The sequence below is a fragment of the Cebus imitator genome, unplaced genomic scaffold (genome assembly GCF_001604975.1).
Source record: "Cebus imitator isolate Cc_AM_T3 unplaced genomic scaffold, Cebus_imitator-1.0 Scaffold74, whole genome shotgun sequence".
NCBI classification, from domain to species: Eukaryota; Metazoa; Chordata; class Mammalia; order Primates; family Cebidae; genus Cebus; species Cebus imitator.
Window position 1 is genome coordinate 1139069 of NW_016107389.1, and position 17183 is coordinate 1156251.

The window sequence follows — 17183 nt, forward strand, 5'->3', positions numbered from 1 at the left end:
TTTTTACAGTGTCCTTCTGCTCAAGATTCAGATCCCAGATAAAATCAGACCATCTAGAGAGATGGTTTGATTAGCCAAACTTGGATCTCATGGTCACTACTACTTGAAGTGGGTAAGTCTCACAAATGCTCAGTCCTTCTACTATGCAACTGAGGGGGGTGGACAGGAAGCCTGCCAAAGGAAAATCCGTTGTTCTTACTAGAAATAAAAGGGAAATGGATGTGAGGCAGTCAAATCAGCAGAGGTCCACCACACCACCAAAATATGGTGATTAAATATAGAGAGACAGAGACTAAAGAGGTATGCGAATATTGCAGTATGTCTGGACAACAGCCCAAATGATGAGACCATTAAAATGGTCACCAAAATCTGGTTTTGAGTAGTAATGTTAAATCAGACCGTTTAGTAGCTGCTTTTCGTTGCCAGGTTTCTAGCACTGCCCAAATCCTGAGTGGTATATGAATAACTGGTCCATTAAGCATCTCCTTCCATTCAGCATAATTTATCCCCCTACCTATATTCTCTTCTGACCACACCTACTTCCTTCTCTTTACCAAAATGTTTCTTCAGCAACCCCTTTGTTTAAATTGGACGATAAATCAAACAGCATGGGGTGTTTTACTGACTTTCAGTATTTAACAGGGGTGATTTGATTTTTTAAAAAATCCAAAGTCAAACCTCCTTATAAGATGAAGAAGAAAGAAAAAAGTCTCATAGAATGCATATGTGAACATGCCTTCTGAGTGTTCTCTCCTGCAGACTTGTTCTGGTCTTTAATGAATCTTTCTTGCCGACACTGCAGAGATGAAAGACGGTTCTCCACTTCCACTCAAAGTACAAATCAGGCCGGCATTTTGAAAAAGAGACAGGTTTATTCATCGCTGCAGCGTTAGCTGGCTTTGTTCCCTGTAAAATTTCACTTTTGGTTATTAAAATATTCACTGTAGGAAACAAATTTGTAACCCATTTCTCATATTACCTACACACAGAAAAACAAAATTTGATATCCTGGGGTTTATTTGCTGAGGGCGCTTCCCATAAAAGCGAGTGAGTGTACGTTGGGAAATGTGTCTGGTTAACTCTTTTATGGATAAACTTTAGTCACAATCCTCCCCCGCCCCCCTCTCGCCCCCCAGCACCCTCCCAACCTCCCGACTTCCCGCCTCTCAAGGGCTGGTGACCTAATAGCATTTTTCTTCGTGCATATTTTGGCGTCGCCCCACGGCCTGGCTGCCTTCGCCTGTCTGAGTTTTTTGAAATTCCTGCATGTTCGCCCCAGATTAAGGCAGTGTGTCTCAGGATGTGTGTTCCGTTTTGTTCTTTCCCCTTAACGCTCCCTGTGCAACGTGTCTGGGGGGAGGAGGACAGGGAGGGGAGTGAGGGAGGGGCAGAGGCGAGGAGCTGTCCGCCTTGCACGTTTCCAATCGCATTACGTGAACAAATAGCTGAGGGGCGGCCGGGCCAGAACGGCTTGTGTAACTTTGCAAACGTGCCAGAAAGTTTAAAATCTCTCCTCCTTCCTTCACTCCAGACACTGCCCGCTCTCCAGGACTGGTGAGCCGCTCCGCGTTGCCTTCCAGGACTGGGAAAGGGGAAAGAGAAGGGTGCCACGTCCGAGCAGCCGCCTTGACTGGGGAAGGGTCTAATCCCACCCTTGGCATTGCTTGGGGAAGACTGAGAAACCCGTGCTCCGCTCGCCTCCTTGTTTGAAGATTTCTCCCTCCCTCACGTGATTTGAGCCCCGTTTTTATTTTCTCTGAGCCACGTCCTCCTCGAGTGGGGCCAATCCGGCAAAAGGAGCGATGCGCTTCGCCTGGACCGTGCTCCTGCTCGGGCCTTTGCAGCTCTGCGCGCTCGTGCGCTGCGCCCCGCCCGCCGCCGGCCAACGGCAGCCCCCGCGCGAGCCTGCGGCGACTCAGGGCGCCTGGCGCCAGAAGATCCAATGGGAGAACAACGGGCAGGTGTTCAGCTTGCTGAGCCTGGGCTCACAGTATCAGCCTCAGCGCCGCCGGGACCCGGGTGCCGCCGTCCCGGGAGCCGCCGGCGCCTCCGCCCAGCAGCCCCGCACTCCGATCCTGCTGATCCGCGACAACCGCACCGCCGCGGCGCGGGCGCGGACGGCGGGCTCATCTGGAGTCACCGCCGGCCGCCCCAGGCCCGCCGCCCGCCACTGGTTCCAAGCTGGATACTCGTCGTCTGGAGCCCGGGACTCTGGCGCCTCGCGCGCGGAGAACGAGACCGCGCCGGGAGATGTCCCTGCGCTCAGTACCCTGCAGCCGCCCAGCCGCGTGGACGGCATGGTGGGCGACGACCCGTACAACCCCTACAAGTACTCTGACGACAACCCTTATTACAACTACTACGATACTTACGAAAGGCCCAGGCCCGGGGGCAGGTACCGGCCCGGATACGGCACCGGCTACTTCCAGTACGGTAAGCTCCCCCAATGCCGCTGGAAGCACCCGTGCACCTGGTCCCCGACTATGTGGCTTCTCGACGTGGCTGCCTGGGCGCGGCGGGCCCCGGTCCTCGCAGATCCGATCCCTCCCCCCGCTCCTGCAGAGGCAGCCCTGGAATCTAGTGCAAACCGCGCGTCTTGCCCCTCCTGCTTCCTTTTCACATTGCTTTGCAGCCCCGGGCGTCCCCAGTTCTCTTGCTGCCCTCAGCCCCACTCTGCAGTCCCAGTGGGCGAAGGGTGAGGAGTAAGCGACCTAGAGGGGTAGGGAGTTGGAGCGGGGGGCGCCGGGGTGTCTCACTGCTGCGCCCGTCGCCTGCTGACGTTTAGGTCTCCCAGACCTGGTGGCCGACCCCTACTACATCCAGGCGTCCACGTACGTGCAGAAGATGTCCATGTACAACCTGAGATGCGCCGCGGAGGAAAACTGTCTGGCCAGGTACGGGCTGAGTTGTCTGAGGCTCCGCTCCCCGGTCTTCCTTCAGGGGGCGCTCTGGTGCCTGGTTCTGACTGCTGTTCCCCGCAGACAAGTGTTAGGAAGTGGGTCAAGAGCTGGGAAGTGGGACGTGACCTCCTGGGCGTGCTGACCTGAATGGAGAGTTAATATTTTGAAGATTTCTGTGGGTTCTGTCTCAAACTGCAGCACAAATCAGAGAGGTGGAGCAAACCTTTATCCTGGAGACTGAAAGTCTTATGTTCTTTTTCCAAGATACTTAAACTTTGGAGTCAATTGTTTCGAATCACTTTTAATAAAACAACTATACAGTAATTCAAAAAATTTATTGTCATGCAACAGTGTGCTAATACCCCCTTGAAAGACTGGGGGCAAATTTGCCATCGTAGCCTCTCTGATAAAGACTTAGTTTTCCTCTTTTGTTTGAGACCACGATAAACTTGGTTGTTTTGGTATTACTTTAGCCAGAATAAGACTGTGAGCAAAAGCTTTATTTTTCCACTATTCTAAAATAAAATAGTAACTCTGGGATTGGGGTTCTATGCGTTTACTGCTGAGAAACAGCAGAGGGAGCAAAAGATGTTTTAATAAAAATATAACCAAAAGTTTAAGATGTAAAATAAGGTCATCAATACCATCTGAACATATATCCACACTAAATATATTAGTGGGAACACAGTGATGTTTATTTGTACATTTCTTCCACTTTGACCCTTTATAATTGTCAGGCTAAAGGAAGTGAAGAAATCCAAGGTCATTTTCATTCCTGAGTCTTGCATCACTCACACCATTGAACTCCCTATGATGTTTTTACAGTACTGCCATTGTTTAGGGATAGTGAAGTTACAAAATTATTCATTTAAATCTGGGTATGCTCTTTTAGAGTTATTTCCTCAATTTGCAGCTTATTAACTATTTTAAAAGTTTTGTTAAGGTTGAAGTTCATATCTGTGAGTTATTTTTTATTGGGGGTTATTTCCATGTTGGTTTCACTCATTCATATGATTATACTTGAATTGATTTTAGATACAAAGTTTACTTCTGACATGTAGATTTTTAATGCCAATTTATTATGTTTTTGCTGTTAAGATCTGTGGATTTCCATAGTGGTTATTCATTCACGTATTCACCAAATATTCATTGATCTCCGAGTACTCCAGGACTGTTCTAGGAGCTTGGGATTCAGCAATGAACAAAATAAACAAAATGCCCTAGCCTCTTGGAACTGATAGTCTAGTTGGGGAAGGAGGATTGTCACTACTATATAATGGAGTTTTATTTGTAGTTTTGTCTTTAATTTTCTATGAATATAATAATTTTCCTTTTTTTCAAAATCACAGTACAGCATACAGGGCAGATGTCAGAGATTATGATCACAGGGTGCTGCTAAGATTTCCCCAAAGAGTGAAAAACCAAGGGACATCAGATTTCTTACCCAGCCGACCAAGATATTCCTGGGAATGGCACAGTTGTCACCAGTAAGTAAATGGACCTACTGGGTATTTTTGTGTTGCTTTTTCATTTTCAGGTGATTTTTGATATCACAAATGCAAGTCTTGTTTCTTACCTAAAGAAAGAAAATTGCTATTATTTATGTTTGGAATTTTTCTCTGTGTAATTTGACATAACCCATCAACCATAAGATCCTGTTATCTTTTGAAATGGAAACTTGGAAGTCCAGCTTATTAAAGCTGTTGATAGAATACAGCAATTGACTTCAATAAAATTTACTCCAATACATTACAGGTAGGATTTCTTTTAAAGTCCATTACAGCCAAGATCATCTACAGTTAGTTAGAATTAAAGAGCATTGCATAGGACCACACGTTTTTTATCACAAGGATTCAGAAACAATTCTCAAAGAAAGATGTAGATGATATACCCCATGAGCTCACAAGGATCTTCTTCCATCTTTTAAAAGACCTGTAGCAAACCCAAGGTACTTGCCTGTACTATCCTAAGTTTAAGGATTTTTGGCCGGGTTCAGTGGCTCATGCCTATAATCCCAGCACTTTGGGAGGCCAAGACGGGCAGATCACGAGGTCAGGAGTTCGAGACCAACCTGGCCAATATGGTGAAATCCCGTCTCTACTAAAAGTACAAAAATTAGCCAGGCATGGTGGCATGCACCTGTAGTCCCAGCTACTCGGGAGGCTGAGGCAGGAGAATCGCTTTAACCTGGGAGGTGGAGGTTTCAGTGAGCTGAGATTGTACCACTGCACTCCAGTCTGGGTTTCAAAAAATCAATAAAATAAAGGATTTTCACATAAGGCAATTCTATATTTGCCTTAGTAACTTGCCTGGGTGTTTATTGTCAGGAAATCCTGATGTGTGGCTTTAAGCTTTCTTCCTGAAATCCAAGCCAGTCCTCATTGTTTTTAACTTATGTGAGAAGATGAACAGCTGAGCACCTTCTATTTAATGAAATGACAAAAGTATATATAAGTCACCTAATTTCCTGATAAAATGGAAATATTTTATTTCTAAATAAAAGTGTATACTATTTAAGTAATAATGGTAGATAAAACATGCCATGATATCTCCTTTGCTTTTCACTAATGATTTTAAATGTGTGAGAACTCAATTTTTAAAAATCTCATAGAAACCTCACAAAAGTCATGTGCTGCTGCCTTTTTTTTTTTTGGGTGGAGGGGGATGAAACAGCAGTGGCAGCCAAGAGAAGTATGCTAGAGAACACATGGCGAGTTTGACTTAAGCACAGATAATTTATTGTCTTATTTCTAGTTAATATTCAAAGACGAAACAGGGTGCAATAAGAAAGCAAAATACCGGACTAAGTCTTTTGTCCTAATAGCAAAGTTAGACCTTATAATTTTGATAGATATATGTCCTGGCGGGGGGGCAAAATAAATAAATAGATAAATAAAACTAGCATGAATCTCTCTTCTAGAAGATAAACTTGGTCTCAATTTTATGTGAAAACAAATTTGTGAAGCCATGAGAGAAGTCATTTAATATCTTCATTATTTTCTCTGTATGTAACTGATCTTTTTGTTTTGTGGGACGTTAGACATTACCACAGTATGGATGAGTTTAGCCACTATGACCTGCTTGATGCCAACACCCAGAGGAGAGTGGCTGAAGGCCACAAAGCAAGTTTCTGTCTAGAAGACACATCCTGTGACTATGGCTACCACAGGCGATTTGCATGTACTGCACACACACAGGTATGTTGGCACCCTGAAATCAGGAACCTCAGGCCTCAGAAAACAGGTCATCTCCCATTTGTTAGCCTTAAATAGCATTTAGGCTATTTAAGAACATACATTTTTATCAAAAGGTTACAGAGACTGTTCTCAAAGAAAAATGTAGATGATACACCCCATGAGTCTAGTATTTTCTTTCCGCTCACCTCTCTTTTATAAAGTGTTTCAATTTGGGGGCCATGTTGTCAAGATAGAAAATAATTGGGAAAAGGCAAATGATGGCTTGATGATCCAAATTATTTTTAAAGTGTTTCCAGTTATGCATATAACCCCTGTTCATGATCACAGGTCAGTGTGCGTCCTTATTATGCTCCACAATGAAGAACAGAAATTTGCTCTCTGAAAAAGTCTGAATGGTTGAAAACATATGCACCCATTCTCTATTCCTTGACTGGCTTAGTAAATAACTGTAAAAAAAGATGCCTATGTTTTTTCACCTGTGAAACCATTCCTTCTTTCTATTTTATGCTGAAAATAAAATAGTGGTTGGGGTTACCAAATGAAGGGGTAATAAATTTCTTCATACGCACTTTAAAAAGTTGTCTCTTTTAATAATGCAAATAGAAGCAGAAGGACACCATTTCTTTTTCCACACACATATATATTTAAATCTACAGTATAATTGATGTCAGATGTTGTTTGGATGGACTTTTTAAAGTAGTGCTGAACTAAGCAGTTTGTATGTTTTATAATTGGAAAATGTGTGTCAGTTAAAAGCTATGTCAGTATTTCCATATGAAACCCTAATTTGTAAAAGGACATTATAATTTGACTCCCACCCAGATCTTGGCAAAAGGCAGTGAATTTACATAACTCAGGGTACAAAGGGATCAGCAGCTGGCATCTTGGAAGCAAATTCCAGGGCTGTGGCAGGAAGCTGTTTGGTGACCTCAGTGTTACCATTGCTTTTTTTTTCTGAGCTTAGACCATCGTAGCAATTGGGGGGGAAAGGTTAACTTCTACATGCCCCAGGACAGTACTTATTTAAGAAAGAGGAGAAGTAACTTACCCACACATTATTCATGTGTGAGTACAGAGATTCCCTTTTCAGTGATCTGCATGTTCTGTAGCGCCACGTGTACAAGGGACCTTGAGTTTATTCACTCCATTTACAAAAAGAGGCACTCTGGACAGCTCACTCCGATGTATTTGAATCTGGGATTGTGGATATTTATTGCACTTCTAGTTCCCCACTTCTTTGCAGTGACCCCATTTCATTTTATATGGTAGCTTTCTTGTTAATCATCTGTATATGTCCTTTTTAACCGTTATTCACTAAATCTTGCATTGAGTGATTTACATATTTTTTTTTCATTAAACCAATGTTTCTTTTACATGGACTTCATTTAAAGGAAAAAATAATCTCTCAGTCACCCAATGACTTAGATTACTTTTATTGTAATGCTGCTTAAATGTATTCAAGCATAAAACTAGGTATAACTTCTTTAGATTTACACTTTTATATTTTAATAACTCCTGTGTTCTGAGACAAAAATTTACACATTAAATATATACAAAACTAAAACAGCTGCATTAATCTTAATTTAATGTAACAAATAGCATGTATTGCTAAAACTCAAATTACTGATTTAGATAGCTTCAGCTAACATTATGCATTTAATCTGTTTTTATATTTTGACTTTGCCTATATGAAATGCCTATTTGCTCAATAGCCTTAGTAACTCAAGTCTTTGTTTGCCTGTTCACATAATCAAAGTTTATTCTTAAATTCTGCCAGCTGTCGAATTCTAGAGTCCCAATGTCAGCCTTTTTGAAGTTCTTTTGTCTATTTGAAGGCAAGATAAGCATTCAAGCATTATTTAAACCCATCTTAAATGAATATCTAATCCAATGAATCCTTTATAATGTCATGAACATTGTGGTAGTAGTAGAAGTAATAGCTAACATTTATTGAGTATGTATTATATGCCAGAATCAGAATTGTATACTGGAATCAGACCAAAAATTCTTCATTTTATGTTTACTACTCAACATACTGTTAAGTGATATATGGATCAAGATAGGAATCTAGATGGTAACAATAGAATATGAGTCTCACTGCTGCAGCACTTGACCCTTTTGAATTTGGCCTGTCTGTGCTATTGTGTGCTGTACAGCAACACGATTCTCCCTTCCTCTTCTCAAATCAAGCTGCAGCTAAACCACCATTGGTAGAGCATGTTAAGGTGATTTTACTGTCACTTCGGTGACCAAAGTGATCTTAAACAGCAAAGCCATACTGGTTGCCAGAATTGAATGGCAGTGTTGAGTTAAAATAAAATCTAGCATGTACTTTCAAATTTAAATTACTATTAGAATGAAAATACAAGTTAAAACTTTTTGTGAAGAAATAATGGAATCAAGAATATACCTATAGATTCCAATTTGACAAAACTTCTCCTGACTATAACATTCTTAAAAGCAAGAACTGTATTTAGTAGTATTTTCTCCTCCCAGCCTGTAGAAGGCACTCGTTTACTAATTGATGTGAATATTTTAGCAAGTAGAGTGATGTGGCATTTATCAATTTAGTCATGCATTTACCCCTTCAATTCAACAAAATATGTCGTATTTCGGTGACTGCATGAGATATAGTGTAGTGTGGTAGTTAAGAAAAGGGACTCTGGACCTTGATTGCCTAAACTCAAAACCAGCTTAGCCACTTACTAGCTGGATACCCTTGGTAAGTTATTTGATCTTAGTGTGCCTCAGTTTTTCATCTATGAAATGGAGACAATAATTGCACCCCATGTGCTAAAATTGAATTTATCTATATATATATATATACACACACACATATATATATATATATGATTTTTAAAATTGTTTCTGCAACATACTATTTAATAAATGTTAGTTATTCAAAGGTGCAACATGGACTCCATCCTTAGGGAACTTATAGCCTCTGGTTATCTATATGCTTACATAGCATGATTATAATGCGAAGCAAAAAGGGAGAAACACTGTAAAAGCTATCCACAGTAAAAAACATAGATGTTCAAAGTACAAGAGGTAATTTCCAAAAGGGGAAGTTGGGGAGGATTTCACTAAGAGGACATTTGAGCTAAGTTAATTATTACATGGCCTTTATTCCTAAACTGTTAAAATTCTAGAATTTTGCCAGAAGGCCTATTTTGTTACCTCAGATTGCATTTATCTCTGGTGATCTATGACACTTTTAAGAAGTGAGGCGTACTACTACTTATATTAGTCCTGTATCTTTTTTAGCTGGAGGTGCTATAAGGCTGAGTAATAAATACTTCTCAAGGGAGATGAAATATAAGTATAGTTTTATGTCATACTCTTGTAAGTACTAACTTAAAATTTAATTTGCAAATAATAGCATATTATTTAACATAGTCTGACCACATAGCATCATTTTAAATTTTTTATTTTATTTATTTTAGGGATTGAGTCCTGGCTGTTATGATACCTATGGTGCAGACATAGACTGTCAGTGGATTGATATTACAGATGTAAAACCTGGAAACTATATCCTAAAGGTAGAGACCTTTGAAAATATATCATGTATTTATGTTGCAGATCAATGGGACCTCTTCTCTGGATTCAAATGTTAAATAACCATGGTATTGGAAGCAATTATACATCCTCAAACTATTTCTAAACAATCTGATGTAATATAATATGTCTTATTTTAAAGAACTTCAGGGGAAAATACACAGTCTCTTTCCATAACGTCTCCAGAGTTTAACCACCTACTTAAGTTAAAATCCCTTCCCTGCTTGATTTAGCTAAGTCCTTCATTAACAATTTACTTGTTGTAGCCCTATGGAAAAACCAATACTGAGGAACTCTAACAGAAAGGCTCTTTGTGTTGCCCAGGTCAGTGTAAACCCCAGCTACCTGGTTCCTGAATCTGACTATACCAACAACGTTGTGCGCTGCGACATTCGCTACACAGGACATCATGCGTATGCCTCAGGCTGCACGATTTCACCGTAAGTATTATTTGCTTAGCTAAGTAATTGTTGTCACAAATAATTTTTGTTCATGCTCAAACATTACACATAGAATATATCTGTTTCTACTACTACAGTAGCTTTCTTTTAAGCAGACCAAAGACAGAAAATGGTATGGAGTCTGATTTTTTTTTTTTTTTTTTTTTTTTTTTTTTTTACATAATGTAAGGGAAAGGGGAATGTACTAAGGTTTTTCGTTTTCAGGAGAAGTGTAGTTTTCAGGAGAAGACATAAACAGACCACAGTGTCCACCCAGAAGGCAATACATAGAGGGGGTGAGCTTGTAGGAAGCTCAATAGTTGCTTCCTGCCCCTTCCTCAGTCCCTGAAGGAAATCCTAGGGTTCTTCAAAGTACATTTGAAAATCACTGCCAAAAAGTAAGGAACTGAAGAGATCGGACCCCCTGGTCTGTACAAATCAAGATGTCTTATATTTGCGATCTAGAACCATGGATACTAGGGAAATACTCTGCAAAAGATTGAGGTGTGTGGAGGTTTTTTCCTAATATTCCTACTTCTGAGACTCTTCGTTGAGTGAAATCTTGAAAGGAATCCCAGCATATAGCTATTCACAGGGAGGTGCTTTGATGAAAATAATGAAAGAAAGTTGGGTAAGTTTGCTTGCTTACCTGTCTGTCCTGCCCCATCTCCTTAAGCCCTGCCTCCCCAAGTGGTGCTGGCGGTTAGATTATAATTATATATGCCACTTGAGTTATCCCTTCCCAACGATGAGAATACTATTTCCATTGGAATGATACTGAACCCTCATCAGGTTTGCTTTGTCACTGGAGAACCACCAGTGCCTCTGGATCATACAGACAGGAATAGCAGAGCTATACTAGAAACCCACAATTAATAGAAATTTCTTCCTGATACAAAACCTAGGACTCTATACATAAAGAAGCAGAGACTGTGCTTTACAAGTCATAACATTAGAGATAGATGAAGCCTATGATAGCAAAGGATAGCACTGAAAAAATAAAATCACATATATTCTTCTGAACATGCCCACAGCACAGAAAACCTGGCAGGTTTTATGGCCCATATTGTGTGGAGTTGGTTCCATGTTATAACTAACCATCCCCCTCCCCCAGAACATCAGTATAATTTAAGTGAAAATAATTTACACTTAAATAAATGGATTAGTTAATTTTTCTTAATTTTTATAATTCCTTAATTTTCTCATCCATTCCCCATTTATTTATTCATTTGCACTCTTATTTTTGTACCATTTGTTGATGCCCTAAACATCAACTGTTTTACTGAATAATGCAAAGATAAATAAGACTCCTAATCTCTATACTGCTGTAGACTTATTATGCTATTTTCAGTTAATTACTTATGAATCTCTTTGTTTACTGTCTCCTGCTCCACACAGTGATAGCTGGGATCTAGTCTCTTGCCCTGTTGTATACCCATTGTTAGGTACAGGTCTGCCACCTTGCAACCTCTCATTCAACATTTAATGAATTTCTTTCTCAAATAATTTGAGTAAAGGAATTGAGTAGGGAAGTGAGAGAAATACACATATAACTGTAATAGAGATACAATATAAAAAGTTTCATGAGGGGTAAAATAAAATGTGGTGAGATCAGGACCTTTGCTATAAGTTTGATAACTTCCAAGTTTGTCCACTAGAAACAGGTCTGGAGAGGTGAGGCCACTGTTGCATAGAATGTCTCTTGCTTTTAATCAGTAGAATCCATTGGATTGGCTATTGCCAGATATTTAGAGGAAATAAATATTATTGTATTGCTCCAGCAAGATGACTATACAAGATGGATTCCTGATGTGGTCACCCACATAGAGTTGATTTATTTTTTAACTGGTTATTACTGACTATAACAAACTGCAGAAGTGGTTGAAGTGGAATGTTCATAACCCATATGATCAGAGGAAAATATGAAAAAGTTAAATTACCCATAATTAGTGATCATAATAAAATATTATACTTATTCTGAGTGCAAATATTGGGGAAGGTATAGAATACTTGAGAAAAAAAAAAGCAACAAACCCACACCTTCAGGAGAATAATGCTTGCTTCTTATATTTTGACTTTCACCTCAGGCCTCCCTTCCTAGGAATCAGTTCAGAGAAAGGAGAGGTCTCTCTGGGCTGAGTTTCAGGAGTGACTTTAGGATACATTTGAATTGGGCCTTGAAGTCTGAGGAACACACTGGGGAGAGTTAAGGAAAGGAACCCCAGGAGAGTCAACATCGCAGGCAACTTGCATGGCAGGAGGAAACTGCATGGCATGTTTGGAAAAAAAAAGTCTTCTAGTTTGGCTAAAGCATCAATTTCACAGAGTTACGAGTTGGGCAAAAAGGGTGAAAAGTACGTTGGGGTCAGATCAAACAGACCACTGAAGAGCAGGCTAAAATTTATTCTGGAGGCAGTGGGAGGCTGAAACTTTCTGAGCAGGAAGTGTAACTTGCCTAAGGCCATGAGGTCAGCCTGGTGGATGGCTGCGTAAGCAGCAGTGAGTGTGACTCTGAAGAGTCATTTATCAGCTCACTGATTGCTTTTCCTGCTAGATGTTTAAGAGCATTCTGTTGATGTGTAAAAGCCACTCAGTAAATAGGCATGTGCTGTTAATGTACCCTCCTTCCTTTATTTTCCTCATTGAAACAAAATGTACTGACCAGGTTACTCTGGGGCCCCTTTCAGTTATAAGATACTATGTAATTTTTTTGCTTCCTCACAACATTTACTGCTTGGAAATGGATAGTTTATGATTTGGAATAAGTGAATTTTTACTTCCTTACATGAAGATCACATTTACAGACAGCAATATTTGATTGATTAGTTTTGGTCCAGTTTCTGCCTATTAATGCATTATTCTACATCCAAAGCCACACTGGAGAAGGACTAATTCAAGATGGAGCAGAGGCCTTGACTCTGCTTCTTGGTGGACGTGCCGCCCTTGTTCCATGGAATGAACTCACCTGGACCAGGGCTGCTGGTCTCAAAAGTCCTGCTGTACTCTTGAGTGTTTCAGAAGCAGTTTCTTTGCTTCTAAATGTGAAGAGTGTGGGCATCGGGCATCTCTGCTGTTGACATAGTCACTATCTTCAAACTATTATTAAAATGATGTACTAGTGCATAATTTCACAACATGATCGCTGCTTAGATGGAGGGAAACTGTTGCATAAGTTTTTAAAAGGTTGACTTTAAATTTGTCTCTTTTACTTATTCATTATATTATCAGGTTAATAATTTGTCTTATTTTGTCTTCTTAATCTAGGTATTAGAAAGCAAGGCAAAACTCCCAATGGATAAATCGGTGCCTGATATTCTGAAGTGGGAAAAACTAGATTAACTTCAGTAGGATTTATGTATTTTGAAAATGAGAACAGAAAACAACAAAAGAATTTTTGTTTGGACTGTTTTCAATAACAAAGCACATAACTGGATTTTGAACACTTAAGTCATCATTACTTGGGAAGTTTTTAATGTTTATCATTCACATCACTTTGTTAATCAACACAGTGCTTCAATTCTGTAATTGCATATTTGACTCTTTCAAAGAAATCCAAATTTCTTATGCTTCTTTTGAAATTATAGTGCAAAAGGGTCAGTATTATTTAAATGAATGAGCCAAAATGACTTTGAACTGAAACTTTTCTAAAGTGCTGGAACTTTAGTGAAACATAATAATAATGGGTTTATATATGTCATAACATAGATGAATTTAGAAACAATGCTCCTACTGTTTAAATACATATGGACATATCTGGTGCTGAGAAAGAAACAAACACAATACCATTGGTGTCAAGAAATTCTACCATATAGTAGAGAAATGGCAATACATGTATTCAGATAGTTACATCCTTATATAAAAATTATGTTTACATTTTAAAAATAAGTAGATAACTTTCTTTCTTTCAAGTGCACAATTTCATTTTGACTTGAGTCAACTTTTGTTTTGAAGCAAATAAGTAAGGGAACTGCCCAATTTCCTGTCTGATATTTCTTGAGGCTGCCCTCTTACTGTTTTATCTTTGCTGTGGGCAGAGATGTTATAAGTGGGATTCTTAATATCACCATCCTGGGGACTAGTATACCTAAGGCAGCCATGAAACTGGGAAGTCATTTTGATGACTGATGTGATACATCCAGAGATAATATGCATTTAAATATATTAAAGTATTTGCCAAAGATATAATTTTCTTGCTGACATAAAAATCATACAGAGAAGTTCTCTCTAAACCACAACTGTCTCTCAAATAAGGAAAACTGAAAAAAAATCTTAAGATTTTTCAACTTTTTTAGATTTTTAAAAAGATGTTCAGCTATTAAAGAGAGGAATGCTAAAAACTGTATATTATTTAGAACAGATGACATAATAAGTGAGCAATACAGGAACATCATCCTGGGTTATTCAGAAATCAGTTACCCATGTTTGTGTATGTGTGTGTCTGAGATATAGTCTAAATTAGCAAAGCACATAGCATTACATACTTGAGGGTTGGTAACAAAGGAAAAATATACTTTCTGCAAAACCAAGGACTGTGCTGCATAGTGAGACAGCTGTGATTTCATTTTAAACTGTGAAACCATGTGCCATAATAGAATTTTGAGAATTTTGCTTTTTCCTAAATTCAGGGTGCAGAAAGAAATGAAATTACACTTTTAAGTTAGTGGTGCTTACGCAGAATTTTTCCTACATTAACCAGTATTAAAATCTTAAGTAAGGTTTTCCAGTGCCAGAACACCTTAGGTGGAATTTTAAAAGTGCATCAACATCCTGTATTACATGTCATGGAGTTGTAAAGTTAACATCAATCACTAGTAATCATTGTGCACTTGCTGGGTGCATAGCATGGTTAGAGGAGCTAGAGATGGACAGTCATCAACTGGCAGATATAGCGGTACATATGATCCTTATCCGCCAGGGCACACACTTACCAGTAGACAATACAGACAGAGCTTTTGTTGAGCTAGTAACTGAGCTGTGGAATAGCTTCTTTGATGTACCTCTTTGCCTTAAATTGCTTTTTAGTTCTAAGATTGTAGAATGATCCTTTCAAACTGTAATCTTTTCTAACAGAGATATTTTAATATACTTACTTTTTTAAAAACAAAAAAAACTACTGTCAGTATTAATACTGAGCCAGACTGGCATCTACAGATTTCAGATCTATCATTTTTTTGATTCTTAAGCTTGTGTTAAAACCTAGGCAACTTCATCATGGACATATAGGAAAAGATACATTTACAGTCGTTCATTGGGCCTTTTATATATCTATCCATCCATCATCTTTTGAAGGCCTAATATATGGCAGGTACTCACATGCTATGCATTGGGACATAAAAAAGACTGTCCATAACCTCAATAAGTATTAAAAATGTCATTATTACCCATAAGGTTCATCTTATTTTATTTTCTAGAACTAAAATTACATGTTTATACAATTTCATTTTTAAGTACTATTGTTTTTCATGACCATAATTTATTTTTAAAAATAAATTAAAGGTTAATTATATGCATGTATGTATTTCTAATAATTAAAAATGTTTTTAACCCCTGAAATGTCTGCCTTTTAAATATAGCACCTATTATTTGGTTGATTTTGACAATTATTTTTCAATTAGGAAGCTAAAAATATTTCCTTATTCCATATGTGAACATTCTTCCCCCTCCTGGCACCTCTAAACAACATCCAAATAATTTGATGTATTGATTTAACACTTAATATATTTGAACTTCTTTGAACTATTTTAAATTTTGACTCTCTTCTCTGAATAACTGCCAAAACTCAAAGATAATGATTAGTTGGTGAAGGTTATTGATTAATAAAATAAAGAACACAGACCAGTCTTACCAAACACTAAATACATTTTAAAAAAATAGGAAATGGACATGATAAAAAGAATGTTGAGTACTGAGAGGAATTCGGCTTTAACACTAAAAAAGACGGAAAAAAACGGACTAAATGGGAACATAATTTCTGAGTTTATGAGTGAGTTTACAATATGCCACGTTAGGGATCTCACGATGATTCAGGCCACAGTCTGGGTTAAAGATGATTTGACCTCTGAGGCTCGCACTCAGTCTTCCAACAGTAGCATGACATATATGAGCATAAAACTTGCCTATTTTCAGAAAATCTGTATATTTTTATATAATTATTTACAATTTCTATCATCCAGTTACTCACTAGACATTATTTGTAGTAACTTTTTTTCTCTTTGAAATCTCATAGGATAGTCACACTTATACACATTCCCAATATTCAGATTCTAGAAGAAATGCAATTCATTAAAATTTTCCTGGCACTGAGAGTTGAGCTTTATCAGATTGCCTGAAAATATTGAATTCCTGGTAAGGAGATATTATGTTTTTAAAATAATTTGTTTTGATACTAATCAGTGTATTAACTGATAACTAAAAAGTACCCTTTTTTCTATTATATTTTTTTCTTTCGAAATCACATTCACAATAAATATATTCAATCAGGGAGGTAAGTCTCATTCCTAGCTATCAAAATTCCTGGGCCACTTGTAAACACTAAACATTTCATTTATCCTCTAAGCTAAAATGGTGCCGAGTTATTTAAATCTGAATGTAAAATACATTGAGTCTTAGCTTGTGGTATATCAACGTTTAATTAATATAAAACTACTTGCTATAAACTAAGTAACATGTCATTTGGTGTTATGTTTTTAATGAAGTTTTAGCTTCTCCCAAATTTTTCAGGAATGTTATTTGTAAGACATTTGTAACTTTTTGGAAGAACTCTTATTTTAAATGCTCTGACATTGGCTTTATATTCTTCTTTGCATTCTCATATTCTTTTATTATACATCTATACTATGATTGCAAGATTATATAAAAATGCCTTGAATAAATGATTTCAAGTGTCTATAGTAGTCATTTGTTGTTATATAAATCATCTGATTTTCATTTTAGGTTAAAATGTTGTAAGCCATGGGTACTGTTGGTGGTTTTGCTTAACCGCCTTTTGTATTAACAAATTGTTAATAAGATCACATGACTAGAAATTTGTCTATGATGGCTAAAAATCTAGCTGACGTTTTAAGTAGACACTGTCATACATAAACATT

General features: G+C 38.3%; 1 protein-coding gene across 1 annotated transcript; it reads left to right on the plus strand.

Annotated features, from left to right (window-relative positions):
• The first annotated feature begins 1529 nt into the window (after positions 1-1529).
• Positions 1530-16981, plus strand: LOX (lysyl oxidase). Its single transcript, XM_017531859.2, has 7 exons — positions 1530-2433; positions 2786-2894; positions 4250-4387; positions 5941-6097; positions 9544-9639; positions 9980-10095; positions 13360-16981. The coding sequence occupies exons 1-7, from the start codon at positions 1803-1805 to the stop codon at positions 13364-13366; spliced, it is 1254 nt and encodes a 417-aa protein (XP_017387348.1). The 5' UTR covers positions 1530-1802; the 3' UTR covers positions 13367-16981.
• The last annotated feature ends 202 nt before the right edge of the window (positions 16982-17183 follow it).

Bases quoted from the DNA above. Each gene is read 5' to 3' on its own strand.
- LOX (XM_017531859.2), top strand. From the start codon at position 1,803: ATGCGCTTCGCCTGGACCGTGCTCCTGCTCGGGCCTTTGCAGCTCTGC. The intron at 2,434-2,785 runs GTAAGCTCCCCC...GCTGACGTTTAG, and splicing joins CACCGGCTACTTCCAGTACG to GTCTCCCAGACCTGGTGGCC. The intron at 9,640-9,979 runs GTAGAGACCTTT...TGTGTTGCCCAG, and splicing joins CTGGAAACTATATCCTAAAG to GTCAGTGTAAACCCCAGCTA.